A 13,723-nucleotide genomic window follows, 5' to 3' on the forward strand; every position below is an offset into this window, starting at 1 on the left:
CATGTAATTACAAATAAATATTATTATTAATACATTGAATTAAACGTGAAATTTTGAAGTACTAAGACTGAAATCTAATTTGTTTCATTTACAACTTCAAAAACAATTTTGTACTCTGTACCTAGTATATTTGTTTAAAAAACTGCAATGAAACAGCGTCATAAATAAACAATACAAATAAATAAATCCTATACAATGAAAGTGTTGACCATTGTAGTGGTAAAAGTACTATAAAGGGATTCATACCACTATTGTTTGTTTCTATTTTCAAAACAGTAATATAACGTGAGAACAAAATAACTGATTTGAGAATATTATGAATGCCACAGCGCTCATCTGCGATTTCAAATTACTCAGAGCCAATCAAATCAAAGAAGGTGTAGTTTACCATTCAGAACAGAATAGCGAAGCATCAGTTATGTTGAAAGAGTAAGGAACTGGAAGTAGCGATAAACATTGAATATTTTATGTATATTTTAGCATAGAAATGTTGGGCACCGCATTGCATTCTGGGACGTGGCGGCCATGTTGATTGCCTCGCGAATGTAAACACACAACAAGCTGAATGAGAAGAAGCAGAGTTGGGAGAAAGAAAAATATGTTAAAATCGCAAAAAGGTTGTGGGATTTATAGGGATACGCTAAATATGGATGCCAGAGACTGGTATGTAGACAAAATCGGCACTATTAACGGTTTGGATCCATATGAAATTCCCAACAATGAGTGGAGTACTGATGACTACTTGCAGCCGCACTTTTGATGCGTGCAAACTGACTCACTACAGTATAAGAAACGTACATTCGACATTAATTACACTAATAAAAGTGCATGTGCATATTTTAAAACATAATTTGCAAATAGTCGGGACAGAAACAATATCGGTATTTTATCGCCCACGTGACTGTGATCGAAAGCTACTGTTTCTATGGCAACAGTGGAACGGCAAAGACTCGTAACTTTTATGACGTCACTAACAGAATCTCTTCACTTTGATGGTTTTCTGAGCAGAAACGCGAGTCTGAGTGAAAGTCTACCAAAACAGATCGTTCAAACACTGTCCATGCAGAAAGAGTCTATAGTCGGCGTGTTTATAATTACAGTTTATAGGTTCAGTCTGTACTCACAGTGTGTTTCAAATACAATTTGACAACTCTACATCTGACATTAACAGATAACGTTTGAACTGACAGTATCAGATCCAAAACACCAGATACCATGTCTTCAGAACTGAGAGAAGTGCTTGTGGAGGTTTATGTCAATGGCGTCTTCTACTGCACTGATAGTTTCTGGGCATCAGATGACAAAGATGTGGATTCAGAGATCACCAGTGCCATCTATGACCATTTCAGTTGCTATAAACGAGAAAACATACATGTGCAGCTGGAAGAAGTCTCCTGTGAGGAGAAAGATGTGCAGCTGGAAGCTGACATCAACGATGCTATCTCAGAGTCTGTATTGCTGGTGTTTGAAGAACTGACCGATCCACTGGGGCCTTCCACAAAAGTGGAGGGAAGCATCAGTGAGACTGATCAGGAAGGCATGGATGTTTCTCCTGAAACTTCTGAGGAGAACATCCCAACAGGTAAATGTCAACAGAGCAGTTGAAATGCAACATTGCAATGAGGTCCAAATAAGAATGTCAGACGAAATGTGCACTTGTATTTTATATAGAGCAAAATTTCACTGGCAATAAAAAGGTCCATTGTGCACACAGAAGATGTTATGGTTAAATATGTTTTCGTTACAGCAGGGCGAAAACAACATAAAATAGCTTATTATTAAATCAGTACTGCTCAAGAACACTTTCTGCTGCATGTCTTTGTTGTAAATGGGAAATTCCAGTGATCAACTGGAAAAATGAGCTAAACCTGCATTGGAAATGTTGATTTTGGCGAGCAACAATAACTGTGACCGCATGTTAATTATTCATGTTTTAATCAATGGTTAGAAGTGTTTCTAATAGCATATTGCTCTTCTATTACAGAATTTGCCAAAGTGAGAAAGACAATGAGTGAGTTCTTCCGAACTGGGATCTCATCACAGTCTAAGACTGATCCGGCTGTTTCCGAGTCGCTGTGTGAGGAGGCAGGAAGGAGCAGTGAGATCGGTCAGGGAGACATGGATGCTTCATCTGAAGTCTCTGAGGAGGACATCCCAATAGGTAAATATCTGCAAAGACATTGAAATGCAAAATTATATTGAGTTGTAAAAAAAAATAATAATAATAACAATAAATTGTTGGACTAAAGGTGCTGTCACAACAAAAATGGTTCATTGTAAGCACAGCTCACACAAATTACATTCCACACACAGATTGTCTACATGTGCAGTGGATAAAAAACCCCACTGCATTTGTTTGGTACAAACGCGTGTTGAACCTGTTTCAAAACAAGCAGCTTTCTATTGGATATTTTTTTTTGGCTCACCCAATTTTGCCGAGCAACAGTAAATGGGACCACACTTTATCAATGATTAATCTGTGGTTAGTGATGTTTCCAATAATTTTTTATTTTACAGACTTTGCCAAAGTGAGGAGGACCATTAGTGAGTTCTTCCGGACTGGGAACTCAGCAAAGCCCAAAACTGATCTGGCTGTTTCCGAGGTCCTGTGTAAAGGTGTAGGAAGCAGCAGTGAGATCGGTCAGGGTGGCATGGTTGCTTCTTTTGATATCTGTCACGAGGACATCGCAATAGGTAAATATCAACAGAGTACATGTACGTGCTGAACCCTTTCAAACATTTCAAACCAAGCAGCTTTCTATTAGAGATGTCTCTAATAACATATTGTTTTCTTTAATTTTTTAGAATATGCCAAAGTGAGGAAGACAATTAGTGCGTTCTTCCAAAAGCGTTTTGAGATCTCAGAACAGCCAGATCCAGATGTTTCAGAGTCACTTTGTGTCCCAGATGCAAGTGTTCTTGGACCAAAATCTGAACCTTTGTCCTCAACATCTGAGCTTATGGAACCTGGACTGGATCCTGAGGAATGGTCTATCCTGAACAGTTCTGGACCGGAACCTGCATCCCCAGAATGTTTGGTGGTTGACATCAGTGATGCCACCTCAGAGCCGAGGAGCCAAATGATGGTGTCTGAAGACCTGACCGATCCAGAAGGGCCTTCAGCGGAAGTGTTAGGGAGCAGCAGTGGGAACGATCAGGGAGACACTGCTGTTTCTCCTGAAACCCCTGAGGAGGACATCCCAACAGGTGAATGTGAACAGAGCATTTGAGTTTGAGTTTAAGTCAGACAAAGGATTAATGTATAAATTGTGGTTAAGTATGTTTCTAATAACAGATTGTCTTCTTCTTTTTCAGAATATGTCAAAGTGAGGAAGATCAATAAAATGAGTATGTTCTTCAAAAAGCTTTTTGGGATCTCAGCACAGCCTCAGAAGGATCCAGCTGTTCCAGAGCCTCCGTGTATCCCAGAAGCAAGCGCTCCCGAGCAAGAACCTCTTGTGACAGAGCTTTCAGTCTTAGAGAATTATATTCCTCAAAATATTTCTCAGCTGAAAAAACGTTTGGAGGAACATACACCATCTGAGACACCTGTCACTGAGGTCTGGCCCAACATCTTCTTGGGAAATGAGTAAGTCTGGAACTCTTAAAGACTAATATAAACCATGTGATAAAGCAATAAAGTAACGCAGGAGCATGGAAGCAAACACAACTGTATTTCTACCTCTTTACTGAAAGACTAATCTAGATTGTTGTGTTCTTGTGCAGAGAGACCGCAAGAGACCGAACCAAACTCAAAGAGATGGGTATTACCCACATCTTAAACGCAGCAGCAGTGAAGAAGAAGTTGAGGGTCTTGATGGGAATGCCAAAAGCGAAAGACCTGAATGGAAAGATTAATACAGGGAAGAAATATTACAGAGGCATGAACATAAAATATCGTGGCTTGCCTACAACACACAGAGATGGCTTGAACATGGGCAGGTACTTTTTACCAGCTGCCAAATTCATCCACAAGGCCCTGAGGAACCCAGACAGTAAGATCTTTTATCAAGTGTTCTGCAGTGACCAATTTTTAGGGAAGACATTTTTTTAGACTGTTTCTGTTTTTATTTCCACAGATAAGGTGTTCATTCACTGCAGTGATGGTGTCAGCCACTCACCTACACTTTTGCTGGCATATCTGGTGATCCATCATGACATGATGGTGGAGGAAGCCATCGATCAGGTTATAAAGGTGCGACACATCAAGCCCTCCATGAGCTTCCTGACGCAGCTGATGTCCCTCAATGCTGAACTTGTGGAGCAGCGAAAACAACCAGGCAGCAAAGTGCTACTAAAAACATAGCACAGACTATTTAATAATTACTAATACTTAGACTATTTGCACATGAATTTGAATACAATTTTGTGAATAATTGTTTTTGGTGTTCCTGAGTTCTACTTTGGTATGTGTTTAATTTAGAATTTCATTTAGAAGCAGTACCCAGGATGTTTGTTTATTCTTAGTATTTACAGTTAAAATACAACATGACTAGCCATTAGTACGCATTTCTGTTCAGTATAAATATATTTACAAAAAAAAAAAAAAAAAAAAGTGAGAATATATTGTAGATTATCACCTGAGGCTGTTTTTATGACTACTTTAATAAAAGTTTGATTCATTTAGAAAAAAAATGGTTAAACTGGTATTTTATTTGATCAAACCTGAATATTAATAAAATAAGGCACAACAATGAATAATATTAAAATATCATGGCGATATAAACAAGTACTCTGATACAATCCAAAATCATATTAATACATATTTCCACCAATATTATTCATATAACTTGATATTGTTTGCAAGGCACGTTCTAACTCCTATGATTTTTCTGTCTCTTGAATAAAAAAACCCCCCACGATATACATTATATGCCAAAATACTGTACTTGCAGATTTGTTGCTTTTGTAAAACCATAAACATATATGACCTTCTTCCAAAAAAGTGCAAAAACTTTCAGGCTCTTTATACTGAAAGATCGATTGGTGGTGGACAGTAACGGAGTAGCTTTACTTCGTTACTGTACTACATTTTTCAAGTATCTATACTCTACTGGAGTAGTTTTATTTTGAGTAACTTACTTTTACTTCACTACATTCCAAAGCATAAGATCGTACTTTTAACTTCACTACATTACAAATTAGAATGATCCGATTGCAGCTGTTCTGAGTCGACCACTCACTGATTCAAATGAACCGTTTAGTGCGAGTCTCCAGAAGTAAGAACCGGGAGATCTTGTGAGCGCGCGTGCGTCTGATGTTGCTAAAAGTAAGTTAGTAATGTCGAAATTTAGGATTAATTATTGTAACTGAAAATCATATTTAGGTCAAAATTGTCAGTTGTTTGGGAACTAAATCCGCTGTAAAGATTGATCTGTTTAAGCCCACTGAAATGCTCGAGTGCAGACGATGCAGACACATCAATCAGCGTCTCTGTATTTTAGGTTAAAAAATAAAATAAAATAACCTTAAACTAACACAGATTAAATAAAATAACTCATGCATGTCCAAATTCCCCGCTGCCGTAATATTAACAGTTTTATTAAAATGCTTCCATCACGTCTGTTTTTATATTTATCAACAGTAACGTTAAAATTTTTGGATTAACTAGACGAGTAACGTTAGACAGACATGAATGTTTATTCATAACCGTACTGAAAATAAGAAAATATTGTAGCTGATGCTAAATGTCTAGCTAAACTTGCTGGTGCTAACTTGAGGTAATTTTTATAAATAATGTCCAAATATTTTTATTCAACCACCTATATATCTATATACATATATATATATATAGATAGATAGATAGATAGATAGATAGATAGATAGATAGATAGATAGATAGATAGATAGATAGATAGATTACATCTGGGGAGAAAAGAAAGGATGTGATGTTCAGAACATGGTAACTACAGTAATTATCAAAGAGGGGAAGAGATGCAACCCGTTTGGCCAGGGGTGTTTTTACACCCCAGACAAGATTCGAGAAGGAAAAAATCATTATGAAAATATAATTATATTTTCCTTCAAATGTTCTTCCTAACTTCAGGCCTTATTATCATTTCATACATAACTGATGTTCTGTAAAACCACAAACTTTAAAATACTTTGTTCTTACTGGTGAAGATCAGATGAAATAGATTATATTTTAAAGGATATTAAAATAGAAACCATTATTTTATATTTTTTATTTTGATAATTTAGAATTATTACTGAAATACAACCTTTTTTTTGTTTTAAACAGTTCATTGAACAATAATAAATGAAGTACCTGAAGCTGACAATGAAGTAAATGTATAATAATTAGCAAAGATGATTAATTTAGCGCTGTAAACGCGCGTGTGAGGGGCGGAGACGCGCCGCGGAGCGTCAGACGCGCATTAGGACCAAACACAGCAGAATGGAAACTTCACTCCTCTTATTATTTCTCTTTTACTATAGCGATTTATTTTTAGATACGTGATCTGAGTCTTTCATAGAGTTTTAGAGTTATTAGAGTTATTAGAGAAATAGAGTTATTTTTTACATTCTTTGGTCGAAGTTTTCAGATCGGCAATTCGGAGCCTGTTCGCGACTCGGTTGATTCAGATCGGGACTTCGGAGCCTGTTCGCGACTCGGTTGATTCAGATCGGGACTTCGGAGCCTGTTCGCGACTCGGTTGATTCAGACCGGCACTTCGGAGCCTGTTCGCGACTCGGTTAATTCAGATCGGCACTTCGGAGCCTGTTCGCGACTCGGTTGATTCAGATCGGCACTTCGGAGCCTGTTCGCGACTCGGTTGATTCAGATCGGCACTTCGAAGCCTTATGGCGACTCGGTTGATTCAGATTGGCACTTCGGAGCCTGTTCGCGACTCGGTTGATTCAAATCGGCACTTCGGATCCTGTTCGCGACTCGGTTGATAATAACAATAATTTTAACTTTTTATTCATCAAAGAATCCTGAAAAAAGTATCACAGATTCCAAAATAATATTTATCAGCAAAACTGTTGATAATTCTAATAATAAAAGTTAAATTAAATTATACATCGAAGAATCCTGAAAAAAGTATTGCAGATTCCAAAATATTATTTGGTAGCACAACTATTAATAGTTCTAATAATAAATCATCATATTTTCATGATTTCTAAAGATCATGTCACACTGAAGACTGGAGGAATGATGCTGATATTTTATATATTTTATTTTGATAATTTAGAATTATTACAGAAATACAACCTTTTTTTGTTTCAAACAGTTTATTGAACAATAATAAATGAAGTAGCTGAAGCTGACAATGAAGTAAATGTATAATAATTAGCAAAGATGATTAATTTAGTGCTGTAAACGCGCGTGTGAGGGGTGGAGACACGCAGCAGTGCGTCAGAAACTTCACTCCTCTTATTATTTCTCTTTTACTATAGCGATTTATTTTTAGATACGTGATCTGAGTCTTTCATAGAGTTGTAGAGCTGTTAGAGTTATTAGAGAAATAGAGTTATTTTTTACATTCTTTGGTCGAAGTTTTCAGATCGGCAATTCGTAGCCTGTTCGCGACTCGGTTGATTCAGATCGGGATTTCGGAGCCTGTTCGCGACTCGGTTGATTCAGATCGGCACTTCGGAGCCTGTTCGCGACTCGGTTGATTCAGATCGGCACTTCGGAGCCTGTTCGCGACTCGGTTGATTCAGATCGGCAATTCGAAGCCTTATGGCGACTCGGTTAATTCTGATCGGCACTTCGGAGCCTGTTCGCGACTCGGTTGATTCAGATCGGCACTTCGGAGCCTGTTCGCGACTCGGTTGATTCAGATCGGCACTTCGGAGCCTGTTGGCGACTCGGTTGATTCAGATCGGTATTTCGGAGCATGTTTGAGATTTTTTTTAATTCAGATCTGGAAATCGAAGCAGGAAGTGTTTGGCAAACAGTTAATTGGTGATAAATGAATATTTGGACTTGAGGCTTTTTTTTACATGTCGATTCAGCATGTACATGGACCCACACACAAAGGTGGACACAATCATCAGTAGGGCTCTAAGCTTTTCATCCAATGTTATTAAGGACGTAGTGTCACGGATCGCAAGAGGTCAAGACTCAGGTGCAGGCAGATGGGAAGACTTTATTTAATATGTCACCAAAATAAACAAAAACACAACTGAAATCAGATGAGCGTTCAAAGTTACGAGACATAGATATTGAACTGTATGTGTATCGGTATACATAAATCATATAAAATATAATACTTTATTTAAATATATGTGCTCATTTTACACACACACACACACACACACACACACACACACACACACACACACACATATATATATATATATATATATATATATATATATATATATATATAATTATTATTAATAATACATTGAATTGAACGTGAAATGTTGAAGTATTACGACTGAAATCGAATTTGTTTTATTTACAGCTTCAAAAATAATTTTGTACTTAGTATATTTGTGTAAAATACTGCAATAAAACAGCTTCATAAATAAACAATACGAATAAATAAATCCTATACAATGAACGTGTTGAGCATTGTAGTGGTAAAAGTGCTATACCCTTTTAAAGTTAGGATAATGTTTTTGATAAAGGTAGAAAATCTTCATAGACTGAAAGTACTTTCAATGTGAAGGATTCATACTAATATTCTTTATTTCTATTTTCAAAACAGTAATGTAACGTGAGAACAAAATAACTGATTTGAGATTATTATCGAATGTCACAGCGCTCATCGATTATAAATGACTCAGAGCCAGTCAAATCACAGAACAGAACAGAATCCCGAAGCGTCAGTTTTGTTGAAAGAGTGAGGAACTGGAAGGAGCGATAAACATTGAATATTTGACGAATATTTTAGCATAGAAAATGTTTAACGGCCGACAGTAATCCTGTAATCCTATTCTGTGATGCATTGCAAACTACTCTTTTTTTCTCAAATATGGTCATTTTGCAAATCCTGACTCACTACGAAACGCACATTCGACATTAATTACACGAATAAAAGTGCATGTGCATATTTTAAAACATAATTTGCAAATAGTCGCGACAGAAACGATATCGCTATTATATCGCCCACGTGACTGTGATCGAAAGCTACTGTTTCTATGGCAACAGTGGAACGGCAAAGACTCGTAACTTTTATGACGTCACTAACAGAATCTCTTCACTTTGATGGTTTTCTGAGCAGAAACGCGAGTCTGAGTGAAAGTCTACCAAAACAGATCGTTCAAACACTGTCCATGCAGAAAGAGTCTATAGTCGGCGTGTTTATAATTACAGTTTATAGGTTCAGTCTGTACTCACAGTGTGTTTCAAATACAATTTGACAACTCTACATCTGACATTAACAGATAACGTTTGAACTGACAGTATCAGATCCAAAACACCAGATACCATGTCTTCAGAACTGAGAGAAGTGCTTGTGGAGGTTTATGTCAATGGCGTCTTCTACTGCACTGATAGTTTCTGGGCATCAGATGACAAAGATGTGGATTCAGAGATCACCAGTGCCATCTATGACCATTTCAGTTGCTATAAACGAGAAAACATACATGTGCAGCTGGAAGAAGTCTCCTGTGAGGAGAAAGATGTGCAGCTGGAAGCTGACATCAACGATGCTATCTCAGAGTCTGTATTGCTGGTGTTTGAAGAACTGACCGATCCACTGGGGCCTTCCACAAAAGTGGAGGGAAGCATCAGTGAGACTGATCAGGAAGGCATGGATGTTTCTCCTGAAACTTCTGAGGAGAACATCCCAACAGGTAAATGTCAACAGAGCAGTTGAAATGCAACATTGCAATGAGGTCCAAATAAGAATGTCAGACGAAATGTGCACTTGTATTTTATATAGAGCAAAATTTCACTGGCAATAAAAAGGTCCATTGTGCACACAGAAGATGTTATGGTTAAATATGTTTTCGTTACAGCAGGGCGAAAACAACATAAAATAGCTTATTATTAAATCAGTACTGCTCAAGAACACTTTCTGCTGCATGTCTTTGTTGTAAATGGGAAATTCCAGTGATCAACTGGAAAAATGAGCTAAACCTGCATTGGAAATGTTGATTTTGGCGAGCAACAATAACTGTGACCGCATGTTAATTATTCATGTTTTAATCAATGGTTAGAAGTGTTTCTAATAGCATATTGCTCTTCTATTACAGAATTTGCCAAAGTGAGAAAGACAATGAGTGAGTTCTTCCGAACTGGGATCTCATCACAGTCTAAGACTGATCCGGCTGTTTCCGAGTCGCTGTGTGAGGAGGCAGGAAGGAGCAGTGAGATCGGTCAGGGAGACATGGATGCTTCATCTGAAGTCTCTGAGGAGGACATCCCAATAGGTAAATATCTGCAAAGACATTGAAATGCAAAATTATATTGAGTTGTAAAAAAAAATAATAATAATAACAATAAATTGTTGGACTAAAGGTGCTGTCACAACAAAAATGGTTCATTGTAAGCACAGCTCACACAAATTACATTCCACACACAGATTGTCTACATGTGCAGTGGATAAAAAACCCCACTGCATTTGTTTGGTACAAACGCGTGTTGAACCTGTTTCAAAACAAGCAGCTTTCTATTGGATATTTTTTTTTGGCTCACCCAATTTTGCCGAGCAACAGTAAATGGGACCACACTTTATCAATGATTAATCTGTGGTTAGTGATGTTTCCAATAATTTTTTATTTTACAGACTTTGCCAAAGTGAGGAGGACCATTAGTGAGTTCTTCCGGACTGGGAACTCAGCAAAGCCCAAAACTGATCTGGCTGTTTCCGAGGTCCTGTGTAAAGGTGTAGGAAGCAGCAGTGAGATCGGTCAGGGTGGCATGGTTGCTTCTTTTGATATCTGTCACGAGGACATCGCAATAGGTAAATATCAACAGAGTACATGTACGTGCTGAACCCTTTCAAACATTTCAAACCAAGCAGCTTTCTATTAGAGATGTCTCTAATAACATATTGTTTTCTTTAATTTTTTAGAATATGCCAAAGTGAGGAAGACAATTAGTGCGTTCTTCCAAAAGCGTTTTGAGATCTCAGAACAGCCAGATCCAGATGTTTCAGAGTCACTTTGTGTCCCAGATGCAAGTGTTCTTGGACCAAAATCTGAACCTTTGTCCTCAACATCTGAGCTTATGGAACCTGGACTGGATCCTGAGGAATGGTCTATCCTGAACAGTTCTGGACCGGAACCTGCATCCCCAGAATGTTTGGTGGTTGACATCAGTGATGCCACCTCAGAGCCGAGGAGCCAAATGATGGTGTCTGAAGACCTGACCGATCCAGAAGGGCCTTCAGCGGAAGTGTTAGGGAGCAGCAGTGGGAACGATCAGGGAGACACTGCTGTTTCTCCTGAAACCCCTGAGGAGGACATCCCAACAGGTGAATGTGAACAGAGCATTTGAGTTTGAGTTTAAGTCAGACAAAGGATTAATGTATAAATTGTGGTTAAGTATGTTTCTAATAACAGATTGTCTTCTTCTTTTTCAGAATATGTCAAAGTGAGGAAGATCAATAAAATGAGTATGTTCTTCAAAAAGCTTTTTGGGATCTCAGCACAGCCTCAGAAGGATCCAGCTGTTCCAGAGCCTCCGTGTATCCCAGAAGCAAGCGCTCCCGAGCAAGAACCTCTTGTGACAGAGCTTTCAGTCTTAGAGAATTATATTCCTCAAAATATTTCTCAGCTGAAAAAACGTTTGGAGGAACATACACCATCTGAGACACCTGTCACTGAGGTCTGGCCCAACATCTTCTTGGGAAATGAGTAAGTCTGGAACTCTTAAAGACTAATATAAACCATGTGATAAAGCAATAAAGTAACGCAGGAGCATGGAAGCAAACACAACTGTATTTCTACCTCTTTACTGAAAGACTAATCTAGATTGTTGTGTTCTTGTGCAGAGAGACCGCAAGAGACCGAACCAAACTCAAAGAGATGGGTATTACCCACATCTTAAACGCAGCAGCAGTGAAGAAGAAGTTGAGGGTCTTGATGGGAATGCCAAAAGCGAAAGACCTGAATGGAAAGATTAATACAGGGAAGAAATATTACAGAGGCATGAACATAAAATATCGTGGCTTGCCTACAACACACAGAGATGGCTTGAACATGGGCAGGTACTTTTTACCAGCTGCCAAATTCATCCACAAGGCCCTGAGGAACCCAGACAGTAAGATCTTTTATCAAGTGTTCTGCAGTGACCAATTTTTAGGGAAGACATTTTTTTAGACTGTTTCTGTTTTTATTTCCACAGATAAGGTGTTCATTCACTGCAGTGATGGTGTCAGCCACTCACCTACACTTTTGCTGGCATATCTGGTGATCCATCATGACATGATGGTGGAGGAAGCCATCGATCAGGTTATAAAGGTGCGACACATCAAGCCCTCCATGAGCTTCCTGACGCAGCTGATGTCCCTCAATGCTGAACTTGTGGAGCAGCGAAAACAACCAGGCAGCAAAGTGCTACTAAAAACATAGCACAGACTATTTAATAATTACTAATACTTAGACTATTTGCACATGAATTTGAATACAATTTTGTGAATAATTGTTTTTGGTGTTCCTGAGTTCTACTTTGGTATGTGTTTAATTTAGAATTTCATTTAGAAGCAGTACCCAGGATGTTTGTTTATTCTTAGTATTTACAGTTAAAATACAACATGACTAGCCATTAGTACGCATTTCTGTTCAGTATAAATATATTTACAAAAAAAAAAAAAAAAAGTGAGAATATATTGTAGATTATCACCTGAGGCTGTTTTTATGACTACTTTAATAAAAGTATGATTCATTTAGAAAAAAAATGGTTAAACTGGTATTTTATTTGATCAAACCTGAATATTAATAAAATAAGGCACAACAATGAATACTATTAAAATATCATGGCGATATAAACAAGTACTCTGATACAATCCAAAATCATATTAATACATATTTCCACCAATATTATTCATATAACTTGATATTGTTTGCAAGGCACGTTCTAACTCCTATGATTTTTCTGTCTCTTGAATAAAAAAACCCCCCACGATATACATTATATGCCAAAATACTGTACTTGCAGATTTGTTGCTTTTGTAAAACCATAAACATATATGACCTTCTTCCAAAAAAGTGCAAAAACTTTCAGGCTCTTTATACTGAAAGATCGATTAGTGGTGGACAGTAACGGAGTAGCTTTACTTCGTTACTGTACTACATTTTTCAAGTATCTATACTCTACTGGAGTAGTTTTATTTTGAGTAACTTACTTTTACTTCACTACATTCCAAAGCATAAGATCGTACTTTTAACTTCACTACATTACGAATTAGAATGATCCGATTGCAGCTGTTCTGAGTCGACCACTCACTGATTCAAATGAACCGTTTAGTGCGAGTCTCCAGAAGTAAGAACCGGGAGATCTTGTGAGCACGCGTGCGTCTGTTGCTAAAAGTAAGTTAGTAACGTCGAAATTTAGGATTAATTATTGTAACTGAAAATCATATTTAGGTCAAAATTGTCAGTTGTTTGGGAACTAAATCCGCTGTAAAGATTGATCTGTTTAAGCCCACTGAAATGCTCGAGTGCTGACGATGCAGACACATCAATCAGCGTCTCTGTATTTTAGGTTAAAAAATAAAATAAAATAACCTTAAACTAACACAGATTAAATAAAATAACTCATGCATGTCCAAATTCCCCGCTGCCGTAATATTAACAGTTTTATTAAAATGCTTCCATC

The 13,723-nt window shown here is 37.6% G+C and overlaps 1 protein-coding gene across 1 annotated transcript; it reads left to right on the forward strand.

The window, feature by feature from the left end:
* The first annotated feature begins 588 nt into the window (after window positions 1-588).
* On the forward strand, window positions 589-12,547 carry LOC128011681 (uncharacterized). Its single transcript, XM_052594357.1, has 14 exons — window positions 589-1,582; window positions 1,985-2,161; window positions 2,518-2,694; window positions 2,806-3,207; window positions 3,316-3,589; window positions 3,727-3,995; window positions 4,080-4,305; window positions 9,362-9,753; window positions 10,156-10,332; window positions 10,689-10,865; window positions 10,977-11,378; window positions 11,487-11,760; window positions 11,898-12,166; window positions 12,251-12,547. The coding sequence occupies exons 1-14, from the start codon at window positions 1,216-1,218 to the stop codon at window positions 12,475-12,477; spliced, it is 3,810 nt and encodes a 1,269-aa protein (XP_052450317.1). The 5' UTR covers window positions 589-1,215; the 3' UTR covers window positions 12,478-12,547.
* The last annotated feature ends 1,176 nt before the right edge of the window (window positions 12,548-13,723 follow it).

Source organism: Carassius gibelio, chromosome B23, assembly GCF_023724105.1.
Source record: "Carassius gibelio isolate Cgi1373 ecotype wild population from Czech Republic chromosome B23, carGib1.2-hapl.c, whole genome shotgun sequence".
Lineage (NCBI taxonomy): Eukaryota > Metazoa > Chordata > Actinopteri > Cypriniformes > Cyprinidae > Carassius > Carassius gibelio.

Excerpts from the sequence above, each read along its gene's own strand:
- LOC128011681 (XM_052594357.1), top strand. The coding sequence starts at position 1,216 with ATGTCTTCAGAACTGAGAGAAGTGCTTGTGGAGGTTTATGTCAATGGC. Across the intron at positions 2,695-2,805 it reads TCACGAGGACATCGCAATAG|AATATGCCAAAGTGAGGAAG; the intron begins GTAAATATCAAC and ends TTAATTTTTTAG. Across the intron at positions 3,590-3,726 it reads AACATCTTCTTGGGAAATGA|AGAGACCGCAAGAGACCGAA; the intron begins GTAAGTCTGGAA and ends GTTCTTGTGCAG.